General features: G+C 39.3%; 1 protein-coding gene across 3 annotated transcripts in view; it reads right to left on the bottom strand.

Moving 5' to 3' along the window:
• Window positions 1-25,851, bottom strand: part of znf276 (zinc finger protein 276) — a 49,139-nt gene extending 23,288 nt beyond the window's left edge. For 2 of the 3 annotated variants that reach the window (XM_052028760.1, XM_052028762.1), the window contains exons 1-8: window positions 25,706-25,851; window positions 25,236-25,543; window positions 15,413-15,731; window positions 13,042-13,112; window positions 10,609-11,160; window positions 2,963-3,044; window positions 1,987-2,070; window positions 684-773 (exon numbers count right to left, since the gene is read on the bottom strand). In XM_052028760.1, coding sequence (XP_051884720.1) covers window positions 684-773; window positions 1,987-2,070; window positions 2,963-3,044; window positions 10,609-11,160; window positions 13,042-13,112; window positions 15,413-15,731; window positions 25,236-25,386 — 1,349 coding nt within the window. In that variant the 5' untranslated portion in view covers window positions 25,387-25,543; window positions 25,706-25,851. Of the gene's footprint in view, window positions 1-683; window positions 774-1,986; window positions 2,071-2,962; window positions 3,045-10,608; window positions 11,161-13,041; window positions 13,113-15,412; window positions 15,732-19,326; window positions 19,441-25,235; window positions 25,544-25,705 lie in introns of those variants that run through there. The other variant, XM_052028761.1, reaches the window with a different exon arrangement.
• Window positions 25,852-25,886: the final 35 nt, after the last annotated feature.

The following is a 25,886-nucleotide window of genomic DNA, read 5'->3' as shown; positions in this document are numbered from 1 at the left end:
ATAGTCCAACAAGAGGAGGGGCCGTACTGGACCTGGTGTTGGGTAATGAGCCTGGCCAGGTGACTGACCTTTCAGTGGGAGAACAGTTAGGGAACTGTGACCACAACCCCTCAAGTTTTAAGATAGTTGCAGAGAAGGATAAGTATGGACCTTGCAGGAGAGTACTAAATTGGAGAGGGCAAATTACAAGTGTATTAGGCAGGGACCAGGGAGAGTTGATGGGGAACAGCTGTTTCTGGGCAAGTCCACATTTGACATGTGGAGACCAACTGCATAGAGTACAGGACAAGCATGTTCCAATAAGAAGGAAGGAGAAGGATGGCAAGGTAAGGAAACCTTGGATGACGAGAGAGGTGGTCAATTTAGTCGAGAAGAAAAAGGAAGCATAAAGTACAAGGTTTAGGAAGCTAAAACCAAACAGAGCCCTTGAGGATTATAAAGTAGCCAGAAAAGAAGAAGGGAATTAGGAGAGCCAGGAGGGGCCATGAGAAGTCCTTGGCAAGTAGTATTAAAGAGAATCTCATTTAGTAACGTAAATTATTTGAAACAAATAAACCTCTTGCTTACTTCAAACACAGAACAACTGAGTTATTAAAGCATTTTCCCCAATGGTCACAGAATATTATAGGGTGCCAATCTCTGGAAGTGAAATAGAATATTGGCGGCACTTTTACAATTAGTACCTTTCTAAGTTTGATTTTGGTTTCCGGCCACGTTTTTGTCCAGGTTGTTTCTTCACATCCTTAATAGTGCATTTCTTAACCGGTAACTTACTGCAAGGAGAGAAAAAAGTCTTAATCATCTGTCATGCAGCTTTTTAACTATTCTAATTTAGAATATTCCACTTCTGCAGGAAAACATTAAAAAATGACAAAAATGACAAAACATTTTTTCAGCTGTGTAATTTCATATTTACACTAACTGATTTTAATGTGTTTTTTTATAAACATCAACTGTAACACTGTTAGTTATGTGATATTAGAATCAATGCACACAGATGTAAAAGAACCAGACAGTAGTGTGCCTTTTTCAGCAAATGAGAAGTCACAACATTTAGTTTCTGTTGATAAGTGCCAACTATGATGTTTCACCTCCAATTTTAATTTCAAGGGAGAAGATTACATTTCCTTTTCGCAGGCATTCAATTCCTTACATTGACAATAATTTCAATTTTAATTGTGTGGCAAAGGCTAAGAGAAGATCTAGTACAGAAGGGGACATTGAGAAATTGAAACCCCAATTGCCATCACTCTCCATTTCAGTTTCTGTCATAGACTGATCAGTCAATACAATATTTCTACCCACACTTGTCAACTTCTACAGTAAATCCATGTTGTGCTCAAATATGGTCCAGAGAATACCAAATTTATCAATGTAACAAAATTCTTGTGCTTTTTTTGTTTAGGTATTAGGACATTAAATCTATAAGGTCCAACACTTACAAAGACTGAATATCTCTTTAATAAATTCTTAATCTAGTTACCATTGTCCAAACTATTAGAAAAACCTAGAAACCTGAATTTTCTTTCATTTAAGAATTTTCATACTGCAATCATTAATACTATAATTCTATCAGTAATGTAACAATGAAAAAATATTATTTAAGAGCAAACTGCTGTCATTTTAAATATAAACACGGTTCTGCACCAGAATCCTTTTATTTTGAATATTTGGAATATTTGTAAAACAATTGATCAAATATTGCATCAATTATTCAAGCAGAGCTGAAATCATTATAAATGGCAAAGGAAGCTGAATGGTCAAGAGACAGTGAAAAATATGACTCTCTTAAGATAAAATATATAACTGAGACAATGCCGATATCAAAACTAGGTGCATCATTAAGCAATTCCAAGTATAGATTATAAATACTCTTTGTACAGTTCAACACTATGCAGGCAAACATCTCAGAGCTGCTTTGTTCAAACCCAAGCTACAGTTTATTCAGATAAAAGCATGAAACTTTGTTGATTCACAAGTACTCACTTTTTCTCCCAATATGGCTGAAAAGACTCATCTGAAGAGCCATTCTTAACTTTTATTTCCCCATCATCCTCACTTGACAAATACCTAAAAACACAATTTTAAAATCTGTCATCATCTTTAAAATTGTACAATTGACAGAATAATGAAAAGATACCAAAATAATGTTCTACTTTTCCTTAGATAAGTAGCATGCAGACATTATTCTACATGCTGTTTCATCTGGTTATTGAATTAAAAATTAATAAAACAGGTTCAAGAGACTAGTAGCCTTAAGAAGTGGGAATTGCAAGCTTCTAATCATTACTCGATTTATTGGATCACAGAACATGGAAAATCTAGTTACCAAACTTAGATACAAGGGGAGAAATGGCTACCATAAATAGCGTGGAAAAGGACAAGGTGAGGGACAAATAAGCTTTTAACATCCAGCAGTTTGAAGCCTTAAAGCAGAGAATAGGAACAATACTAGATAAAATAAACAGTGCGAGAGTGAAGAACACATGAAAGTTAAGTGTTTATAATAATTAGAAATCATATCAGCTATCTTAGAGGCATATATCCTATTCAGGTGAATTATTCCTGAAGCAGGTGAATTAGGATACAGAGAAAAAAGTACATACATAACTTTCAGATTTTAAGCAACCATTTACAACTGGTTTCATTACATAATATTGCTATATTGTCTTTAGTCATGGTACTTGAAGGCTCTACTTCCAGCCCAAACTTTAGGCTGGATTTGTCAGAATACTTCCTTTTATAGTATGTTTTAAATGTAAATCCATTTCACTTTAAATTAAAAAGCATAAAATGTGTCTTAAATTCTGGCAATCTTGGTGCACTGAATAACAATGTTTATGGTGCTGATGTCAATTACAACAAATCACAGTTAAGTTTGCGATCCTGCTTGAAATATTTTAATTAAATATTGATCAATTATAGATATTAACATACACCATTAGCTGTAATGAAGCCCTACCTATCAGAAAGATCACTGGACTCTAAGCCATCCACAACGTCATCTGTTATAGAACAAGATGCTTCATTGCAGTTAACTGGATCTAAAGCAACAGGGGTGAAAAGAACATGTAGATTGTGAGATTATCAACTCAGCAAAAATGTCTTTTCCAATAACGAATCGTGATCCATCATGTCTTAATCCAGGTAACATCATCTTGACCACCTTTAATTAGAATCAGTTAAATATAGTAATACTTCCTCTATTGTTTGGTTCTATGGCAGCCATGTGGGGTCATTGATCCTACTTATTACTGAAAAAAAAACAATGTATTGGTGTAATTCTAAGGCCAATGTCCATCAACACAGGGATTGTAATACTACAAGATGTGCATAAGAAACTAATTTCAAAAATAAAGATGTGTATTCCCTTCAGTATTTTGTAAAAAGATTTGATGACGTGCAAAGTTATTCTCAAGTCAAATTACTTTACTAATTTGGGATTTTGAGTAATTTCTGAATATTCAGCAACTTAAGTGTTTATACTTTTGGATGGCTCTCTACATCTCCAAAACAAAGCTCATCTTTGCAGTGGTTATTACAAGCTCAGAAATAATATTTCTCAACATTTAACATGTTGCACATTTTTTCCACTAGTATCCAGAGAAGCTTCCAGCTAAAATCAACACATTTACTGAGTTTATCATTTCCAGATTTCAGGGTCAATCTACTCTTCACATACTTCTTGTACTTTATATCTTTCCACTTAAAAAAAAAGCTCAGCCCAAGATGCATGATTTAACATGATTTTGAACTGCCATTACCTGTGTCTTTCAAAATATAACTTTCATCCAATATCTAACCTTTTATCTCCACACTAATTTCCTAAAAACAAAGCAATTAATCTAGCCCAACTTCCTATTTATAAATGAAAACCACAGAACAGCAAATGCTTTAAATCTGAAATAAATAAAAAAAAAATGCTGGAGACGCTCAACACATTGAGCAGCATCTGTGGGAAGAATAGAATTAACCGAGAGAGAAAGTAAGTGTTTTAAGTTGCAGAGAGGTTAGGGGAGGGATCCCACAAACACTCCCTTCGTAGGGCTCTTTCCCATGCAACTGTAAGAGATGCAATGCTGTTCTTTAACCTCCTTCCTTCCCACTATCTAGATACCTAAAAAGTCCCTTCAGTAAAACAGCACTTGTTCTAATCAAGTGTATTGCAGTTGATGCTCGTGATGTGTTCTCCTTTACATTGGAGAAACCAAATGAAGATTGGGGCCTGCTTTGTGGGTCATCTCTGTTATGTATACAGAGCAACCCCGAGCTTCCAGTTGCCTGTCACTTTAATTCTCCATTCCACTCATACTCTGAACTCTCCGTCTGTGGCTCCTGTACTGTTCGTACAGCACCTCATCTTGTTGAAGCCTTCGGGACTTGACACTGATTTGATAATTCCCTTTCTCTGACCAATTCTGCTGTAGGTTATCTTTCTGTAATATTAACTCAGTTTTTTTCTTTCCACTGACATTGCCTGATCTGTTGGGCATTTCCTACAGGTCTGTCCTGCATGTCACAGCTTATGCATATCCCTTTATTTTCTTTATCTAATGAACTGCCTTCATTAATCTATCCATCAGATGGGTTAATAAACATTTTTCACCACAGCAACCCTGGTCCCACCCATTCAAGATATCCCTTTATCCTATCCATCACTCCCCCGCATATTCTGCGACTTAAAACTAGCTTGTTTTCAGTCTTTTCCAGTTCTGACAAAAGGGTCCATGGAAGGTTAACTTAGTTTTTCTTTCCACAGCTGCTGCCTGATCTGCTGAAGATTTACAGCATTTTCTATTTTTATTACCCTTTATATATCCTTATCAATTGTCCCTACCTAATCTCTTCTTTCAAGAGTTCAGGAAAATCTGTCTTGTACTATGAATATTCTAATCTACAGTTGACAGGAGTACCCATGTTCCTAGAACTCTCTAAAATAATAACCTATCGTTGCTCAGTCTTTCCAATGCTATCTGACTGGATTGTACTAACAACAAAACCTCCTTTCTATGGAAGTATGATATCCATTTTTTTGCCATAAAGGTCTAAGGAGTTCAAAAGTTGACACCACGTGAAGTGCAAGTATTAAAAGTGATGTATATATTGGACTATATTTTGAAAATCACTTAGCCATTCTCATTATTCAGGTGTTTTGATATTCAGATTTAATTCCAATCCATTCAACTGAGAAAAAGGAGTTCCTGAAGTAATACTTCAGCATGGTATTCCCAACTGAATCTCCATCACTCTGAAAATGAAAGTGACATTTCCACAGTAGGAAGAAATCTGAACATTGGCCATAAGACCAGAAGACATACGAGCAGAATTAGGCCATTCGGCCCATTGAGTCCACTCTGCCATTCGATCATGACGGATTTATTTTACCCTCTCAACCCCATTCTCCTGCTTTCTCCCCATAACCTTTGATGCCCTTTCTAATCAAGGGCCTATCAATCTCCTCTTTAAATGTACCCAATGACTTGGCCTCCACAGTTGTCTGTGGCAATGAATTCCACAGATTCACCACCCTCTGGATAAGGAAATCCCTCCTCATCTCTGTTCTAAAGGGACATCCCATTCTAATTCTAAGGCTGTGCCCTCTGGTCCTAGACTCTCCCACTACTGGAAACATCCTCTCCACGTCCACTCCATCCAGGCCTTTCAATATTCGGTAGATTTCAATGAGATCCCCCCCTCATCCTTCTAAACTCCAGCGAGTACAGGCCCAGAGCCATCAAACACTCCTCATATGTTAACCCTTTTATTCCTGGGATCATTCTTATAAACCCCCTCTGGACTCTCTCCAATGCCAGCACATCCTTCCTTAGATATGGGGCCCAAAACTGCTCACAATACTCTAAATGTGGTCTGACCAACACCTTACAAAGCCTCAGCATTACATCCTTGCTTTTATATTCTAGTCCTCTCAAAATGAATGCTAACATTTGCACTCTACTGACAACCGACTCAACCTGCAAGTTAACCTTTAGGGAATCCTGCACTAGGACTCCCAAGTCCCTTTGCACCTCCAATTTCTGAATTCTCTCCCCATTTAGAAAATAGCCTATGCCTTTATTCCTTCTACCAAAGTGCATGGCCATACACTTCCCTACGCTGTATTCCATCTGCCACTTCTTTGCTCATTCTCCCAACCTGTCCAAGTCCTTCTGCAGACTCCCTGCTTCCTCAACTCTACGTGCCCTTCCACCTATCTTTGTATCATCCGCAAACTTCGCCACAAGGCCGTCAATTCCATTATCCAGATCATTAACATACAACGTGAAAAGCAGCAGGCCCAACACCAACCCCTGCGGAACACTGTAAGTCACCGGCAGCCAACCAGAAAAGGTCCCCTTTATTCCCACTCTTTGCCTTCTGCCAGTCAGCCAATCTTCTCTCCATGCTAGTACCTTTCCTGTAATATCATGTGCAGCACCTTGTCAAAGGCCATCTGAATATCCAAGTAAACAATATCCACTGACTCTCCTATGTCTATCCTGCCTGTGACTTCCTCAAAGAATTCCAACAGATTTGTCAGGCAAGATCTCCCCTTAAGGAAGCCATGCTGACTTCAGCCTATTTTATCACATGCTTCCAAGTACCCCAAAACTTCATCCTTAATAATGGACTCTTAACATCTTACCAGCCACAGAAGTTAGACGAACTGGCCCACAATTTCCTCCCTTCTTAAAGAGTGGAGTGACATTTGCAATTTTCTAGTCCTCCAGAACCATTCCTGAATCTGGCAATTCTTGAAAAATCACTACTAATGCCTCCAGAATCTCTTCAGCTACCTCTTTCAGAACCCCGGGGTGTAGTCCATCCAGTCCAGGTGACTTATCTACCTTCAGACCTTTCAGCTTCGCAAGCACCTTCTCATTAGTAATAGTGACTACATTCACTTCTGCCCCCTGACTTTATCGAATTCTTGCAAAATACTTATTCAGTTCTTCCGCCATTTCTTTGTTCCCCATTACTACCTCTCCAGCGTCATTTTCCAGCGGTCCGATGTCCACTCTTGCCTCTCTTACTCTGTATAAATCTGAAAAAACTTTTTTATATTATTGGCTAGCTTACCTTCATATTTCATTTTTTCTCCCCTTATTGCTTTTTTAGTTGCCTTTTGTTGGTTTTTAAAAGGTTCCCAGTCCTCTAACTTCCCACTAATTTTTGCAGTATTGTATGCCCTCTCTTTTGCTTTTATGCTGTCTTTGACTTCCCTTGTCAGCCACGGTTGCCTCATCCTCCCTTAAGAATGCTTCTTCTTCTTTAGGATGAAATGAGCCTGCATCTTCCGAATTACTCCCAGAAACTTCCACCATTGCTCTTCTACCATCATCTCTGCTAGGATCCTTTCCAATCATCTTTGGCCAGCTCCTCTCTCATGCCTCTGTATTACCTTTACTCAATTGTAATACCAATACATTCAATTTTAGCTTCTCCCTTTCTAACTGCAGGGTGAATTCTATCATATTATGATCACTGCCTCCTAGGGGTTTCTTCACCTAAAGCTCCCTAATCAAATCTGGTTCATTGCACAACACCAAATCCAGAATTGCCTTTTCCCAAGTGGGCTCAACCACAAGCTGCTCTAAAAAGCCATCTTGAAGACATTCTACAAATTCCCTCTCTTGGGATCCAGTACCAACCTGATTTTCCCCAATATACCTACATATTGAAATCCCCCTGACTATCGTAACATTGCCCTTTTTACATGCCTTTTCTATTTCCTGTTGTAATTTGTACCTCATATCCTGGCTACTATTCAGAGGCCTGTATATAATTCCCATCAGGGTCTTTTTACCCTTGCAGTTTCTAAACTCTACTCACAAGGGTTCTACATCTTCTGATCCCATGTCACTTCTTTCTAGGATTTGATTTCATTTTTTCACCAAAAGAGCTACCCCACCCCCTCTGCCCACCTGCCTGTCTTTTTGATTGGATGTGTATCCTTGGATGTTTAGCTCCCAGTTGTGATTTTCATTAAACCATGATGCTGTGATGCCCACAATGTCATACCTGCCAATTTCTAACTGCGCTATAAGCTGTTAGAAATACTGCATGCATACAAATATATACACCTTCAGTCCTGTATTAACCACCCTTCTTCTCAAATTTGTCTCCACGATGCCCAAAGTTAAATTCTTGTCCCTTTCTAAACATTTTGTCTTATTCTTTATTCTGGAGACTTCAGTAACCTCTCCTGCATTCTCCTTCCCTTTTACTTTATCCATATTTTTCCAATTTGTTGAACCCACCCCCTACTATTTAGTTGCTGTTCCAATTTATCCTTCCTGCTACTTAGCAAGAATAATAATGCAACTGAAAAATAATACTTCAATGTTATGGCAGTGTCACTATGCTCAGGTGCTGCCTGGATATGTGGCTCTGGAGTGGAGCTGAAATTCATGATCTGGCTCAAAGCAACGTTGCCACCATGGAGCCAAGGGAGATAAAAATCAATTATACATTTGGTTTGATTTAGGGTACACGTAAATCGTTTAGTCCAAATCTCACAATTCAAGTATTGTTGGGATTCTGATTTATGCTAAAGAATTCAATATCAATTTGTGAGTAGAAATCATTGTTGGTATTTTGAGAATGGGGTTCCATGATCATTTGGCAAATCCATAATGTTGGCTTATAGTTTACAAATTGAATCAACAGAATTCATTATTTACTGAAGGAATATATTTAATGATTGGATTTTTTGTCTAAGAATTAAAATATTAAGATTCCTCAACTATGGTGCTATCTTTTTACTTTTTATATCGAGGTAGCCTGAGAAATTAATGTTGGTCACACTGCCTGTAATAATATATTAAAATCAATTCAACTGCATATAATCAGATTAAATACAATCCTCAAAGCATTTTATAAGCACAGTGGAAACGTTAGTAGAACTGCTGCCTCACAGCTCCAGCAGCCTGGGTTCAATCCTGACTTCTGGTGCTGTCTGTGTGGAGTTTGCATGTTCTCCCTGTGACCATATGGGTTTCTTCCAGGTGCTCCAAATTTCCAATTTCCTTCCACTTCTCAAAAATGTATGGATTGATAAGTTAATTGGCCGCTGTAAATTGCCTTGTGTGTAGCTGAAAGATTGAATCTGGGGAGAAACTGATGGGAATGTAGGAAGAATAAAGTGGGTTAGGATAGGATTAGTATACATGGATGATTGACGGTCAGCATGGACTGAGTGGGCCAAAAGGCCTGTTTCCACACTGTGTCTCTCAATGACTATGACCCTGTGATTACACTAACAGAAAGAGGGTAACCATTTAAGTTAGGAACTAAAATGTGCATGGAGCCAAAGTCTTACATGAATATTTCTCATCGGTATTCACCAAGATGAAGGACATTCAGTTTGAGAATTCAAGGAGGGTGACATTGAAATTCTGGAACATGTTAACTAATACTTCCTTTTTAATGATGATTAAGCAGGCTTAAAGAAGGATAAATCCCAAGGCCCTGTTGAGATGAATGCTAGGCCGCTTTGGGAGGTGAGGGAGGAAGGGCTCACAGAGAGATATTCAAATCTTCCCTAGCCATAAGCAAACCGCCAGATGATTGGAGGACAGCAAATATGGTACCTTTATTCAAGGAGGGTAGTAGGAATAAGACAGATAATTACAGGCCTGTGGATCTAATGTTAATTGTAGGGAAGTTAATGGAAAAAATTAATCTACACTTGGAAAGACAATGATTAATCAAACAAAAGTCAGCATGGTTTGGTTTGGTTTGGTTTGGTGGAAGATCCTGTCTGACCAATTTGATTGAATTTTTTTTGAAGAGGTAGCAAAATGAGGGCAGTGCAGTTGATGCCGTCTACAAGGACTTCAGTAAGGATATTGAAAAACTGCCACATGGGCAAATGGTCCAAAAGGTTCATGCCCCAAAATGGCAAGTTGGCAAATTGGATCCAAAATTGGCTTAGATGAGCCTTTGAATCATCAAGGCATAGAACTCTAATGACCAAGTGCTGGTAAATGGGATTAGTATTGGTAGGTACTTGATAGTTGGGATGAACAAGTTGGGCCAAAGCATCTATTTCTGTGCAATATGATTCTACGACCGTTTCATTAACACATACAAAAACCCATCAGTATGAACTCTCTCAGGTACCCTGCCAACATTTATCACTCAATAAACATTATTACAATATATTGTCTGGTTAATTTTTTTTAATTGTGTTTGTGGGACCTTACCACAAACTATGCCAAATGTCTTCATATTCCCCATATAAAAATAGTGGCAGATCCCCCTAAATCAGTAGTTTGATATAGAAAGAAATGATTGTCCCAATCTGTAAATTAATAGCAAATTTTAGTTCAGAAATCAAAACAGCTAGATCATGCAAAAATTAGAGATATATCATACGACAGTAAAGATCAGAAACTGATACACCGCAGTCAATTCTCTTGTAGTCCGTCATACCACATCTGTGTGATTGAAATGAAAGAGCAGAATTTTATGGATCTTTTGATGGTGACTTATCACAAGTAGCACTATTTCCAGTGCATTCCCATACTCCTTCAGTTAATAATTCTATTTTGAATTAATACAAAAAAAATACAACCTCATAAATTGGCAATAAAATAAATCTTTTACCTTTAGCATTTAATAGTCGAGTTGCATCCTGTATCTGAACTTTTTCCCAAGAGCACTCTGTATATTCAGGATCTGAGCGCAAAAACATATCCTTGCTCAATGGATATTCCGAGTTGTCCACATCCACTGACTGCGAAGTAGCTCCACTGTATGTGCAAGACTGAAAGTCTGATGACCAAAGTAACACTGGGACAGGTTGATGCTTTGCAACATTATCACCCTCACCATTTTCAGTACCTGTTCCATTCTGAGATGAAAGGGTTATTGAACTACCGAGAACTTCCTCCTTTGAGTCCTTATTTCTATTAGATGGGCACTGTCCTTCATTCAAAACAACATTATGATTTGAATGCATGTCCAAGATGTAACTGTGGCCCTCTGGACACCCCCACACAGCTCCAACTAATCCTCGATACTCTGCAGATAAGACACTCTGTACATGTGGTTGAGACCCACAGCTGCTACCGTGATGGTGAGCCCAAGTGACCAAAATTTGTAGACACTGTGGACTTGCGATTAAGACACCGTCATTTAACATCCGTTTAAAATCACCTACAAATAATAAAAAGGTTTAGTTAATCTACAGTAGTTTTCTCAGACCGCATCAATATAAAAAGCAATTAAAAAAGCTCGAATAATAAATAAGAAAGGATAAAATCTTACTGTTTTAACAAAGAATCTATACACTCATAATTTATGTCCTTCCTCTAAATAATGAAATCTAGTCACTTCTCCAATTTGTAAACTATAAACCAAAATATCAGAAATAGCGATGTTTATTTCTTGGACATTTTTAAGTAAAATCTCAATGATTTGTTCTTCTTAAAAACATATCAAATTTTCCCATTTTCAAACACATTTCAAAAGAATTCTACACATTCATCAATGAAATCTGTACAGCACTAAAATTGCTTTTTCTTTGCATCATACTGCATACTTACCTTCATCAGTCAGGGTGTTGAGTAGAAGAGTTGGGAAGTCATGTTGCAGCTATATAAAACGTTGGTTAGGGCCATGTTTGGAGTATTGTGTGCAGTTCTGGCCACCACATTACAGGAAGGCTGTGGAGGCTTTGGAGAGGGTGCAGAAGAGGTTCACCAGGATATTGCCTGGATTAGAGAATTTTAGCTATAGGGAGAGGTTGGACAAACTTGGATTGTTTTCTCTGGAGCTTCAGAGGCTGAGGGGCAACTTGAGAGAAGTACATAAAATTATGAGAGGCATAGACAGGGTAGATCATCAGATTGGGTGACGGCTTTGAGCAGCACCTATGTTTAGTCCACAGGGGTGACCCCAAGATTCCTGTTGCCTGCTACTGTAATTTCCATCACACTCTGAGGTCTCCTGTACTGTTACAATGAGGTCCAACACAAGCTTGAGGAACTAATGACCCAAAGAATAGATGGTGGGTGGAAGGAGTACAGGAGATCCAGCAGCTAGCCAATAAACATGACATGTGTTTCCAAATCCATTGGCAAGATCCTCTCCCAAGTCAACATCCCTAGCATCAAGACTCTGATCATACTCAACTCTGCCAAGCAGGCCGCATCATTGGTATGCCTGACACCAAGTTCACTAAACAAGTAAAATACTCCAAGCTCTATCACAGTAAAGATCTCCAGAAGGACAGAGAAAATGCTTCAAAACGATCTCAAAGTCTCCTTGAAAAGATAAAACATCCATGGACTCACAGGAATCACTGGCCTGTGATCACTCAAAATGGAGAAGAAGGAGCATTCAGAAGGGCACCAGGCAACTTAAGTGTCCATTACAAAAGCATGTGGATGTCAAGTGCAAATAGTGGAAAGAGAACATAATGTTCAGCCTGCCAAGCCCACATCCCTTGAATGACTAAAAACAGCCTGAACATCCCATCCATCCACCCCACCGCGCACCACCAGCCTCACCTGTGGGAGAATCTGCAGGTCCAGCACAGAACTCATCATTCACCTTAAAACTCAAGGCAGCGGCAGTGGAAGCAAATCACCCTCAATTCTGAGGGACTCAATAAAGAAGATATTTATTCTGAGCCCATCAATCCCATGAATTTAAAATTCTCATATTGATATTCAAATCCCTCTAATGGCATCATCTTTCCCTACGTTTATAATCTTCAGAGAGTTTAATGCTCCTTCAAATCAACCCTCTTATGCACAATTACTTAAATTCACCCTAGTCATCCATGCTTTAAACCATCTACGTTTTGGATTCCTTCCCTTTGCTTCTCCTCCCATAAGGTTATCTCGAGGGAAACTTTCAGTCACCTGACCACACATATCCTTTAGGGCTCAGTGTCAATCTTTATTGAATTATACTTCCGCAGAGCACCCAAGAACATCCTATGATGTTAAATGCAAGTTGTTGCTGTTCTTGCATATGAAATAATTCAAAGCAGAGTATATTGGAGCAAAGTGAGTATTGTAGTTCACTTACCAGATACAGAATTGGTTAATGGAGATTGTGAAAGTATTTCTATTGATGATGTTTCAGTTGTTGCAACACATCTACAATAATAAAATTTTAAAAAGAAATGCATTATATACAAGTAAGAGTGAAGCCAAAAGACTCGTGTTGTAAAAGTATCTAGCAGCTTGGAGTAAAAGGAAATTTGATTACATTATGAAAAACATTAATAATATGGAATTTAAAAATATAGTCTCAGTAATAATGATTATGAAACAACCAGATTGTCAAAAAAATCCACTTGGTAAACTGATGTCCTTCAGGAAGGAAATCTGCCAACCTTAGACAGCTTTGCCTAGATGTGTCTCTGATCTGCCCTAACAAGCCATTCAGTTGTATGAAAAACCACTACATCAAAACTCAAAAATATTTGTAGTAGCTCAAAAAGATAGCTCACTGCCACTAAAGGGCAAGTGGTGATGGACAGTATACCCTAGCCTTGTCCGCAGTTCCCACATCTTTTCAATGAATGAGAAGAATCAGGTCTTACTCAGATTCTTCCGGGAACAGTGTGGAGCAGGTCTGCTAAGCCAAAAAAAATATTCAAATGCAATTTACTGAGTTCTTTTGTGTCCAGACAAGTATTGTCAAAAGATAATTGAAAATTCAAGGTGTTTGCTGAGCTGTAATGCTTACATTCAGGGTTATAGAAAGAAAACTCTCAGGGCTTCAAGTTGATATAATTTTAATCTAGCATCTACCAAAATATCCAAATAACTTGCATTTATATGTCTTTAAGGTAGAAAATTTCCTCTCTGCGAAGCATCTGTGATAATAAAAGTAAGACTGAGAAATCTTTTATAGAAAGAGATGAGGAAGCTGGACTCTCTCAACTGATTGTGCAAAGGATGGACTATGGGACTGGATTGTGTTGTGCTGTATTTTTAAGAGGCATGTGATTTAAAATAGTTTCTCTTGACTCACATCAGCAAGATTGCTAACAATTTTTAAATAGACGTCATCTAAGGAACTAATTGGAACACAGCAGCTTCTCCAGTTCTCCAGACAAGAGAATTCTTTCATGTCTGGTACCTTCCCAATAACAAAGACTTCAGTAAAATTCCAATACTCAGGCACTTTGGGGACTTTGAAGGTGCCAGACCAGCAGATTTTCCAGACTATTGGATATTACCCCTATTAATACTCATACACTATTCTTACTTGTTACGTGATAATATAAACAATTCTCCAGTGAACCTGGTGAGTTTAAAGGGAAAGGGAAATATACAAATACTCCCAAACTCAGCTCACCTCAGACTGCACAGCTCACTTATACTCTGGACCCCCCAATTCACACATCGTACTAATGTGTGAACCAAATGCTGATCCATCAAGATTTCTGCACAAGCAAATGCTGGATTATCAAAGTTTTACTGGTACATCTTTCATGCTAAAGTGTGGTGGCATGAATTGAATACAGCACTCCAATTGCTTACGTCCTCTTTTGCTTAATTGATAAAGATGAGTAATGCACGTACTTTCCTAATCTCCACATCAATTTGTCCTGCCACCTTCAGGCTACCTTTAACAGCAAAAATTTTAAAGAGCTTCAAGAACAAATAAAACAACATGATACCAAGGCACGTAAAAGGGATATTAGGGAGGATTACTGAAAGCTTGATCAAAGAGATACATTTTAAGGAATGCCATAAAGGAAAAGAGAAAGGTAGAAAGGTAGTGGGATGTCAGACAGGAATTCCAGAGCTCTGAGCTTCAGCAATAAAACATGATCGCCAATGTTGGGGTGAATGAAATCAGAAATGTACCAGAGACCAAAATTAGTGCCACACACAAAGTGCTGGAGGAACTCAGCAGGTTAGGCAGCAACTATGGAGGGAAATAGTTGACAATTCGGGTCGAGACCCTTCATCAGGATCGAACAGTCCTGATGAAGGGTCTTGACCCGAAATGTCGACTGTTTATTTCCCTCCACAGATGCTGCCTGACCTGCTGAATTCCTCCAGCACTTTGTGTGTGTTGCTCCAGATTCCAGCATCTGCAGACTCTTGTGTCACTAAAAATCGTGGAATGGTGACATTACTGAGAATTATCCAACTGCAATTTACAAAGATAGGCAAATTTACTGAGATGAATTTTAGTTAATATGTTAGGCAATTTTCACTAAAGAACTGCAACACCTTACACAATCTTAAGCTAAACAGAGAATTATTCCCACCCACAGATCACCAATACACTGATGACAAGAGTTGCTAAATAATATCTTAAGATAATTTTAATCTTATATTTTAATTTCTCATTACAGCAAGTACTTAGATATGTTGCATAAATAATAAACATTAGACAATATAACACAGTCAACTTAAATCAATGATTTGAGTACCTGCTAGCCTTTTGTCCATGTTGTACTGAAGCTACTGGTGAAGTATTCACTTTTTGAATGAAGTTTTTCAAGATAGTCCAACATTTATAAAACTGAGCATGACAGTTCCTACAGATATACTGTGGCAAAGTGGGATCCTGCCTCACCACAACACCAACTAGCTTCTGAAAATCAGCACAGAAAGTCTGTTGTGCTCTGCGCTGTCGCTCTGGACTCGTCTCAATCAGAGGAACTTTTGCAAAAACATTACGTAGGCTCCTTGAGGAAAACTTTCCATGGCACAGACGGCAGTAGCTGGTGGTCATAACAAGAGATGCAGCTAATGAGAAATAGGAAACAAATATGAAGGTTAACCAAAATGTCAGTGAATGCAAACTATACTGGGAATCTAATATTCAAGATTCATCCATACATTTCACTTAGCACTGCAAGATAAAGGACCATCAACATTACGAAATCTGTAATTGTTACTTTTAAAAACTGATTAAAATTCTGAGCTTTGGTTTTAAAAAGCACGATTTAATTTGGAAGATTAGTACTCAAAGATAAAAAGACAATTGATCCTGCTAGCTAGTGCAGAGAGAATGGAAACTGGTGCAACAAATCGAGAATGTTTTAAACAGGACCTCAATTAATTCTCATTAGCTGTTAAATTATTATACTAGGACACTTTTCCATCTGGATATGGAATGAAAAATATCATGAGAGAGATATTACTTCTTAATAAAAACAGAAAATGCTGAAAGTACTCAGCAGGTCAGGCCACATCTGTGGGAAGAAAAACAAAGTCAACATTTCAGGTCGAAGACCCTTAGAATTGGGAAGGAGACAAAAGAAGCTCATTAAACTGAAGGGAGGGTGGGGGAAGGTGGACGTTTCTGATAGAGTAAAACTAGGGTGATCACGCAGATAAGATGTATACAAGGTAATCTGGTTAATGGGAGCAGTTAGAAAGTGAAAATATAGGCAAAATGTAGGAGTTGTGAAATGTAGAGCAGCAAAGGGAAGAAAATAAGGGAAAAATAAACACACACACAAGCTGAGCCCTCTATCTCCTTTTTTCTTCTTTGGGAGTGGAGGACATGCCCAGCGTGACCTGCCAGGCACGTCTTCCGGCTCTGCATTTTGGAACTCTTATATTCTTTTGCGCATGTTCTTTTGTCTACATTCTCATACTCAAACTGCACCCATTCACTCATTATCCAAATTACCTTCTTTATAGCTTATCCCCATGGTCACCCCAGTTTTAGTCTAGGAGAGACATCCCTCTCCCCCACCCTCCCTGCAGTTTAACAGGCTTCTTTTCTCTCCTACCCAGTTCCAAAGATGGGTCTTCAACCTGAAGTGTTAACTTGGTTTCTCCTCCCACAGATGCGGCCTCATCTGCTGAGTATTTCCATCATTTTCCGTTTTCACTTTAGATTTTCTAGTATCTGCAATTTTATTTTATTTTCACTATTATTCTCAATGTCCAGTTTATAGAACAATAGTATAACAGACCAATATGCATTATTTCAGTGTACCCATCTTTCCTCATAAATTCATTTACATGAGGTTGTATTTGCATTAAACCAATGGAATCATCTTAATATTTACAATTTCTTTTGATTGTACAGAAAAGGTTTAATAAATGAAAAGGATGTAATTTTGTAATTTATTGAACTGTACTAATTTGGCAATGATGGTTAGAAGTCAAAATGTTAATGAATAATCCTGAAGTAAGAATTAAAGAACATGAAGCTGTTGATTCATTAATTAATTTTAAATATTTTCAGTGACATTACCGTCTAAGTGTTTTGTTAATCCTTTCAGCAGTCACACTTTAAATAGACCACTTACAAGACATTGTAATATGACTATACAATGAAAATCCAAGTTCCAGAATTATGATGCCAGAACCAATAACCAATTGAAATATTTGAACCAGTGATGCACTGACTGAAAGCTAGGTTTTTGTACTGAAGGCTAGATTGACAATCTGAATCATTTTGGAGGCCTACTAAGATGAAACATGTTTTACTTTAACCAAACATAACCATACCCAGATAGTTTAGTCTTGCATATGAAGACACAATGCTAAAATTTATTATCAGTCCATTTTCTGTTTGGACTGTTACCAAACGGTAAGCTAGTAAATGGTTGAAATCAAAAAACTGTAGATGTTCGAAATCGGAAGTAAAAATACAATGCTAGAAACAAACAGCAGGTCAGGCAGCATCTGCGGAAAGAGAAACAGGATTAACATTTCAGGTCAAAGAACTAGGAAAATGAGAAAACAAATTGATTTTTAATTTGCAGAGGGTGGGGAGATGGGATAGATAAGTCAAAGGCAACTACTGTGAAAGGTTGAGTTAGGGGCTTCCCCAGGTGATTTCAATGTTTTTGATTCTTCCAATCTAGTTTATTGCATATGGTGTTCACAATGTGGAGCACAGGAAATAAAACAAATGCAGAATGAGAGACTACCTTGCAGACCATCTCTATTATATCTGCAGGAGTGCCTTGAGCTTCTAATTCCCATCAATTTAATTTTCCATCCCACTCTGTCCCATCTATCTGTCTGTGGCCTACCACACTGTTCCAACAAGGCCAAATGCAAAGCTGAGCAATAGCAGATCATCTTCTATCTGGGTACATGTGTACATTTCATAAGTACATACAAATGCAGTCTTTGAGCCTCAATGTTGCATTCAACAATTTCAGGTAATCTGCTTTTTTTGTTTGCATCAGAACTGACTAGTTCTGCTGTAAGGTGACCCATCCATAATATTAATTTTGTTTTCCTCTCTCCTCAGACACTGCCTGTCATGCTGAAATTTCCAGCATTCTCCTTTTGAATTGTATGTCATCAACAGCTCTGACACGCACTTCACGACTTTAACGTGTACTTTCGTTTTCTCTCTCTCTCTCTCTCTCTCTCACTGCCCTCACTAATCTATCAACCAAATATCTTCATAAACATTGGAATCACCTGCAAAACCCTGACTTCACCCTATCGGAGATATTCCTGTGGTCTTATCCATTCTAACTCCGACCCTCTCTGCTTTCTCACTTTACCAGTTCTGACGAAGCTCTTTGATCTGAAACGCTAACTTTGTATCTCTTTCTACAGATGCTGCCTGTTCTGTTGCATGTTTCCGGCTACTAATGGTCTCTGTACTTAAAATGCTGGGAATTATGACTGGTGTTGCCATCTGTTTAACAATATAATTAGCATGAAATAATTTTACAACCCATATTAATGCTGGAAACTCAATAACAGTCTGTTTTTTGATCGAACCAGCATCTTATCATTGATATTAATATATTCAATACCTTACAAATTAAATCACATATTAATTATTCAAATACAAATTTGAATCGCAAAAATAGAAATTACAATTATGCATTGTGACAGCAAGTGCCAGGCCACATAATTCTTGAAAATTAACTATGTTTTGCTATTTTTCCCACAAAATGATTTCCAATCATGCAGCAGTTATAACCATAGTGCAACACAATCCAATTTTTTTGTGTCCATCTAACCATGACAGTTTATGAATTAGAATTCAATTTTTAAAATCTGGAAATAAAAAAAAACTGATATCTGTAAATGTGATGATGAAGCCATCAGATTGTATGTAAAATCTCAAATAATTCACTAATGCTTTTAACGTAAGGAAATCTACCATCCTTACCCAATCTGGCTTATAGGCAACTCCAGTCCAACACTAATGAAATTCATTCTTAACTATTCCCTAACATGGTATCACAAAGTACTCAATTAAATTGAACTGCCAAAAGCAGCTCAAGAAGGCATCTCCCCAGCACCACAAGTAGGATGGGCAGAGATAGTCACATCACATTAACAGAAATAAAGACAAATGAAGGCACAAACCCCAAAAGTAGGGCAAAGGGAATAAAACGATACATACCCTAACTCTAATGCAGAATTAGATGAAAGCAGTTCTTGGAATATTGTAGGACTTAAGGAATTTATGGAGATAAGCAGAAAGGTATCCTTGACATGGCAGGCTTTGAAGGACAAGCTGCAAAAAGACAGACGTGAGCGCAGCCTGCAAATCCACCTGGGTGTCAGTAATCGACTATGTACCATGATTTAAGTCGTTTTACTCGAAGAGTGTGATTAAGGTTTTCAAACGACTGCTGCACATCTATGCCCTTTTGAGACATGAGGAAATAGTAAATGTGGAACAAGTTGGTAGGCACAATGCATTGAATGTCTACCTGATACATAATAACATCTCTGGATCAGCCTATCATGCCTAAACTGTAATGTAAAACTGCACTGCCATCTTATCCAGCTGCTGTCAGGTTATCCAGCCCTCTACATGGTAGCTACAGTGCAACATTATATTTTCTGCAGCATCACACATTAAGATAAACTACGTCAGTGCACAATATACCACGTTCAGCTACATTGTCCAGTCCACCTTGGTGAGCTATGAACTGCCTGCACTTGCAAGTTATTTCCCAAAGCTGGCTACTGTTGGTAACGTTCTGTGAAATGCTGTTTTTCCTTCACACTAGATGTCGAGCCCAGCCTCCAGAAATGTCTTGTCAGCCAACTCAACCATGCCCCAGGTTTTCAGACTTTGAAACCTTGTGAATGTCTCTTATATTCACAAATACAGAAAGATATTCTAAAGCCATTAAAAATTAATCATATTTTAGGAAGTTAAAAATAAATTTAAAAATGAATAACTGTCAAAAGAAGACAATATGGAAACCATTTTGAAGGGAATTGAACTACAAAAAGGATATCTAAAACAAAAACACAAAATGCTGGAAACACTTAGTAGGTCAGGCTGCATCTGTGGGAAGAGAAACAGAGTTAACGTTTCAGGTCAAAGACTCTTCCTCAGAATAATGAAGGAGAACACTTTTGGAATTACTATTTCAATTCAATTATTTATCTAATCCCAATGAAACAATACACGTTCAGTTTGCACACAGGGACAGTTTAAAGTATTCATTGATTTTGGTAAACCTAGAATTTTATGCTGTTTTTCCCATTGCAATCCCAACCCACAAATGAAATTCCAGCATTAACAAAATTTTAACCTACTTAAAAAAAAAGGTGAGTGTTCAGTCATTTCAAGCTCCATAGAATTAAAGCAAAGTCAGCACAAGAATAATCTGAATTAGGCCCTGAAATTGGTAAACAGCAAGACAATAAAAAGAGAAGATATATTTCCTTCAGGATGCAAATTATGTCTTCAAAATTAATTTCAGTATTCCAAACATTATTTACGAAATGTACTTCCTCAAACATGCCTCAACTTCTCCATAAACTTCAAACTGCTGATCACTCTGCTACATGTATTATGTCGCATTTTCTCTTTATCATTGTCTTAACAACGTAGACTATTTCCTGCTTCTTCAATAAATTGGCCCATATTCTGCAGTTAAATTAACAGCAAGGCAGTCAGTGTTCACTGTATTAAAGATAAGATTACATAATTTGAGAGCAACTTCCAGCAGGGGGACATTAAAAGTAAAAATCTGGAAGCAGTTGATTGAGCAACTTCTCCAGAAGCTTTAATTATCTCAGCTAGAGAAAACTCTTAAATGAAAAGTAGTTGTAAATTTGAAGATCTTACTCGAGGTACCCATTAAATATGTCATAAAAAGCTAAAGGTTATCCTCCCTGATACATTCCAATTTTTAGACGGTGCAGTGTCAATAAATGGAAAATTTAAAAAATAAAAATAAATAAATGCTTCAAATTCTTTTCTGTCTGGCTTTATCCCATTTTCCACCTTCATTCTATTTTCGATTTAATTTTCGAGACAAGAGAATGGAGATGCTGGAATCTGGGGCAAAAAACAAGCTGCTGGAGATACTCAGTGGGTAAGGCAGCATTTGTGGAGGAAAGTGGACAGTTGATCTTTTGGATTGAGACTCTTCATCTGGACTGATCTACTTTTGATAATGTTTTGACACTGAATTAAATAAGGCAGTCGCTGTGTTACATAAGGGTTATGTTCCTGAGAACAGTCTGTAAACCGATTTTTCTGTGAGTCAAAAACAAACAATTTCAAAGATGGTCAATTAACATGATTAACATTTATTTATTATCTTCCCCTGCATAATGACAATGACACAAAATCAGAATGTCCCACATCCAATGGCTAGTTTTGATGGCCTAAAGTATCAATGGATACAAGGCAACACAATAGCAAATCAGTTGTGATTTAGTGGCAAGTTAAACATTCGAATTAAGAGTTGACGTAAGCCACACAATCCCTCAAGGCTCAAAAGGGCCATGGCTGATCTGATCGCAACCCCAATTCTACACTCCTGTCTACCCAATGTAATCTCCCACCACTTTGTTTATCAAATATTGATTACATACTGTCTAGAAGACATTCAAAGACTCTGCTTCCTTAATCCTTTGAGGAAGAGAGCTCTAAAAATTTATGACTTTGAAAGAAAAAGTTTCATCTCATCTCTGTCTTATTTTTAAACAATGACACCTAGCTCAAGATTCTCCCACAAGAGGAAACTTTCACTCTACATCCACAATGTCAAGACCCCTCAGGATCTTAGGTGTATCGATCAAGTCCCCTCTCACTCTTTTAAACTCCAGCAGATGGAAACCTAGCCAGTCTAACCATTCCTCATAGGGCAACCCATCCATTCCAGGTATGTCCAGTAAACTGCTGCTGGCAGTTCATTACATCCTTTGTTAAATGAGGAGATCAACATTGTACAGAGTAGTTCAGATGCAGTCTCATCAACGTCTTATTATTTACTGATCCAAATGAAAATTGATGGTGGACAAGTATATCTATAACACATTTGAATCATTTATAATTACAGTATGGAAAATAATACAAAAGTTTTCAGGTTATGTGGAACACTGTACAGTGGTGCAGCTAATAGAGCCATTGCTTCATACTGCCAGTGACCCAAGTGCTCTCTGTATGGAGTTTACATGTTCTCCCTCTGACTACATGGACTTCCTTAGGGTACCCAGGTTTCTTCCCACATTCCAAAGACGTTGCAAGTTGCTAGGTTGGCCACTGTAAATTCCCCTTAGTGTGTTTGTGAGTGGTATAATCTGGAATGTGGTGAGAATAAAATGGGTTTAGTGTTGGATTGGTGTATATGGGTGCTTGATGGTTAGTGTGTACTCAATGGGCCAAAGGAACTGTTTCTCTGCTATATGACCACTGAAGCTTTTGAAAGAATACCTAACATTGAGGAGAAATGTAGAGAACACCAGTCAGAAAAACTGATTGTCCAAACTGACAGGGAGGACTAAAGGTGCCTGCAATTGCCTAAATTGCTGTAGAATCTTTTATGTTGATACGCAGGAGGATAGAGCATTAATGAACACTCATAGTTTTGTCCCTTGAATTAGTTAATGGCCCCTGTCCAAATGGTAACTTTCTCAACTTTAGGGCTTGCCAAAATCACACTTAATTAAGTTTGAAGTGTATTTAATATTTTGCTGCAGGCCACTTTGGACCCAGCAAATACCCAAAATCTGCACGAGATAAACTATTGTTGGCACTGGTTGCAGATGGAACTGTGTATTAGTGAGAAGTGTAAAATGTTTGAAGATTGGTGTGGAATAAGTAACTTAAAGCATTGGCTGTCACATGGTTAGCTACTGCAATGCCGTCTGCTTCAAGCACTTCATTATACAAGAATTAATTACAACCCAAGTAATACTATACAGTACAAGAACCGCCCCATATACTGGAGGAACGTACGTTAACATACCAGTGGCATCAAACCCTGTCCACTTGCAGTTTATACAATGCCACAAGAGTTTTCACATCCACCCGGATGGACAAGCAGCCCTCGGTTTATCGTTTCAAAAGCAAATAGGTAATTCGGACAACTCTACACTGAAGTGTGGGCCAAAATGGTCTGGGGGGAGGTCAGAGGGTTTCACTCTAACCAAACCAACGACAGGTTTTAGGATGATCAGACCCAAGTCTGCGCGGGTTACGGAGGGGCATGCAGAGGCGGTGGTTGGAGTTTGAAGTGAGAGGGAGAGGTCCGGGCCCCCGGTGCACACTGACCGAGCTCAGCCTGCATGGTCCTGGCCCCCGGCGGACACTGACCCGGCTTGGCCTGCACCACCCGGGCCCCCGGCAGACACTGACCCGGCTTGGCTGGCACTGTCCCAGCCCCCGGCTGCCGAGCCCCCGGCAGACACTGACCCAGCTTGGCCTGCACCGTCCCAGTGGCCGGCAGACGCTGACTTGAACAGAAGGGAAGTGGATTGTCACCATCCACCCTGACAGCCTCCAATGCAATTGAACCTGTGATCTCAGTGAAGGACGTAAGATCAGTCTTCTGGAGAGTGAACATGAGGACAGCACCTGGCCCAGATGGTGTCCTGGGCCGTGTGCTCAGATCTTGTGCTGATCAGCTGGCAGAAGTATTTGCGGACATATTTAACCTCTCCCTGCTTCAATCTCAGGTTCCCACCTGTTTTAAGAAGACCACTATCATCCCAGTACTGAACAGTGGCTCTGACATCCACCATCATGATGTGCTTTGAGAGGCACGTATCAACTCCAGCCTACCAGACAATCTGGACCCACTGCAATTCGCCTATCGACGAAACAGGTCTACAGCGGACACCATCTCCCTGGCCCTACACTCAGCTCTGGAGCATTTGGACAGTAAAGGCACCCAAGTTAGACTACTGTTTATTGACTACAGCTCTGCCTTCAATACAATAATCCCAAGCAAACTCATCACCAAACTCCGAGACCTAGGACTCAACACCTCCCTCTGTAACTGGATCCTTGACTTTCTAACCAACAGACCACAATCAGTGAGGATAGGCAGCAATACCTCCGACACGATTATTCTCAACACTAGTGACCCACAAGGCTGCGTCCTCAGCCCTCTACTCTACTCCCTATACACTAATGACTGTGTGGCCAGATTCTGCTCTAACTCCATCTACAAGTTTGCAGATGATACCACCATTGTAAGCCGTATCTCGAACAGCGATGAGTCGGAGTACAGGAAGGAGATAGAGAGGTTAGTGGAATGGTATCGTGACAACAACCTTTCCCTCAATGTCAACAGAACAAAAGAGCTGGTCATTGATTTCAGGAAAGGGGGTGGTGTACATGCACCTGTCTACATCAATGGTGCTGAGGTCAAGAGGGTTGAGAGCTTCAGGTTCCTGGGAGTGAACATCACCAACAGCCTGTCCTGGTTAAATCATGTTGATGCCACGGCCAAGAAAACTCACCAGCGCCTCTACTTCCTCAAGAGACTAAAGAAAATTGGATTGTCCCCTTTGACTCTCACCAACTTTTACCGATGCACCATAGAAAGCATCCTATCTGGATGTATCACGGCTTGGTATGGCAACTGCTCTGCCCAGGACCACAAGAAACTACACAGCCCAGCGCATCAGGGACACCAGCCTCCCCTCCTTGGACTCTGTCTTTACCTCTCCTTATCTTGGTGTAGCAGCCAGCATAATCAAAGACCCCACCCACCCAAGACATTCTCTCTTCTCTCCTCTTCCATCAGGTAGAAGATACAGGTGCCTGAGGGCATGTACCACTGTGATAGGACTATTGAACGGTTCCTTTATACAATGAGATGGACTCTGACCTCACGATCTACCTTGTTGTGACCTTGCACCTTATTGCACTGCACTTTCTCTGTAGCTATGACACTTTACTCTACTGTTATTGTTTTTATCTGTACTACATCAATGCACTCTGTACTAACTCAATGTAACTGCACTGTGTAATGAATTGACCTGTACGATCGGTTTGTAAGACAAGTTTTTCACTGTACCTCGGTACAAGTGACAACAATAAACCAATACCTGGCTCGGCCCGCACTGCCCCGGCGGCCACTGGCTCCGCCTCCCGGGGCCGCCTGCTGCCCCCCCAGCGCTGCCGCTGGGCCTCCGACAGCCGCTCCACCTTGTGCGCCGCGGCCGCGGACACGAAGCGCCCGCGTCGGTTCCGCTTCATCCCGCCCGAGGCGAGAAGTTCAGAGCACAGACATTCCCCTCGGCCTGGCCACAACCGGAAACCGCGGGGGCGGAGTGTAATGTCCCCACTGCACGCTGATACCGAGTCAACAGTTCCGGCGGAGGGACCAGGACCACAGACCGTGGGCGCTGAGAATCTGAAATTAAAAATAAAGTCACAAAACCCTGCAAGTGATCAAAAGTTTGGCAACCACTGCACGGAAAAAATAGTTAATTTTAATTCGAGATAATAATTCAAGGGTCAGTGCCTGAAAGCATATATTTTCTCTATAATTACTGTAAATGTTTCTACTTCATACTTCCAGCCCACGACGTCTCCCTTGTACTTTATCGTCTCTCCTTTATCGTTGACATTTTATACAACGCCGCTCGCTCTGGAGGTAGGGAAAAGTCCGTTCAGCACATCTACATTCACAACTGAATCAACAGCAGGACATTCCCCGACGTTTACAGCATCGGCCACATTTCACACTGAAGATA

This window comes from Pristis pectinata, chromosome 13, assembly GCF_009764475.1.
Source record: "Pristis pectinata isolate sPriPec2 chromosome 13, sPriPec2.1.pri, whole genome shotgun sequence".
NCBI lineage: Eukaryota > Metazoa > Chordata > Chondrichthyes > Rhinopristiformes > Pristidae > Pristis > Pristis pectinata.
The sequence above is the reverse complement of the archived record's forward strand: the minus strand, read 5'-3'. Positions and strand labels throughout refer to the sequence as shown.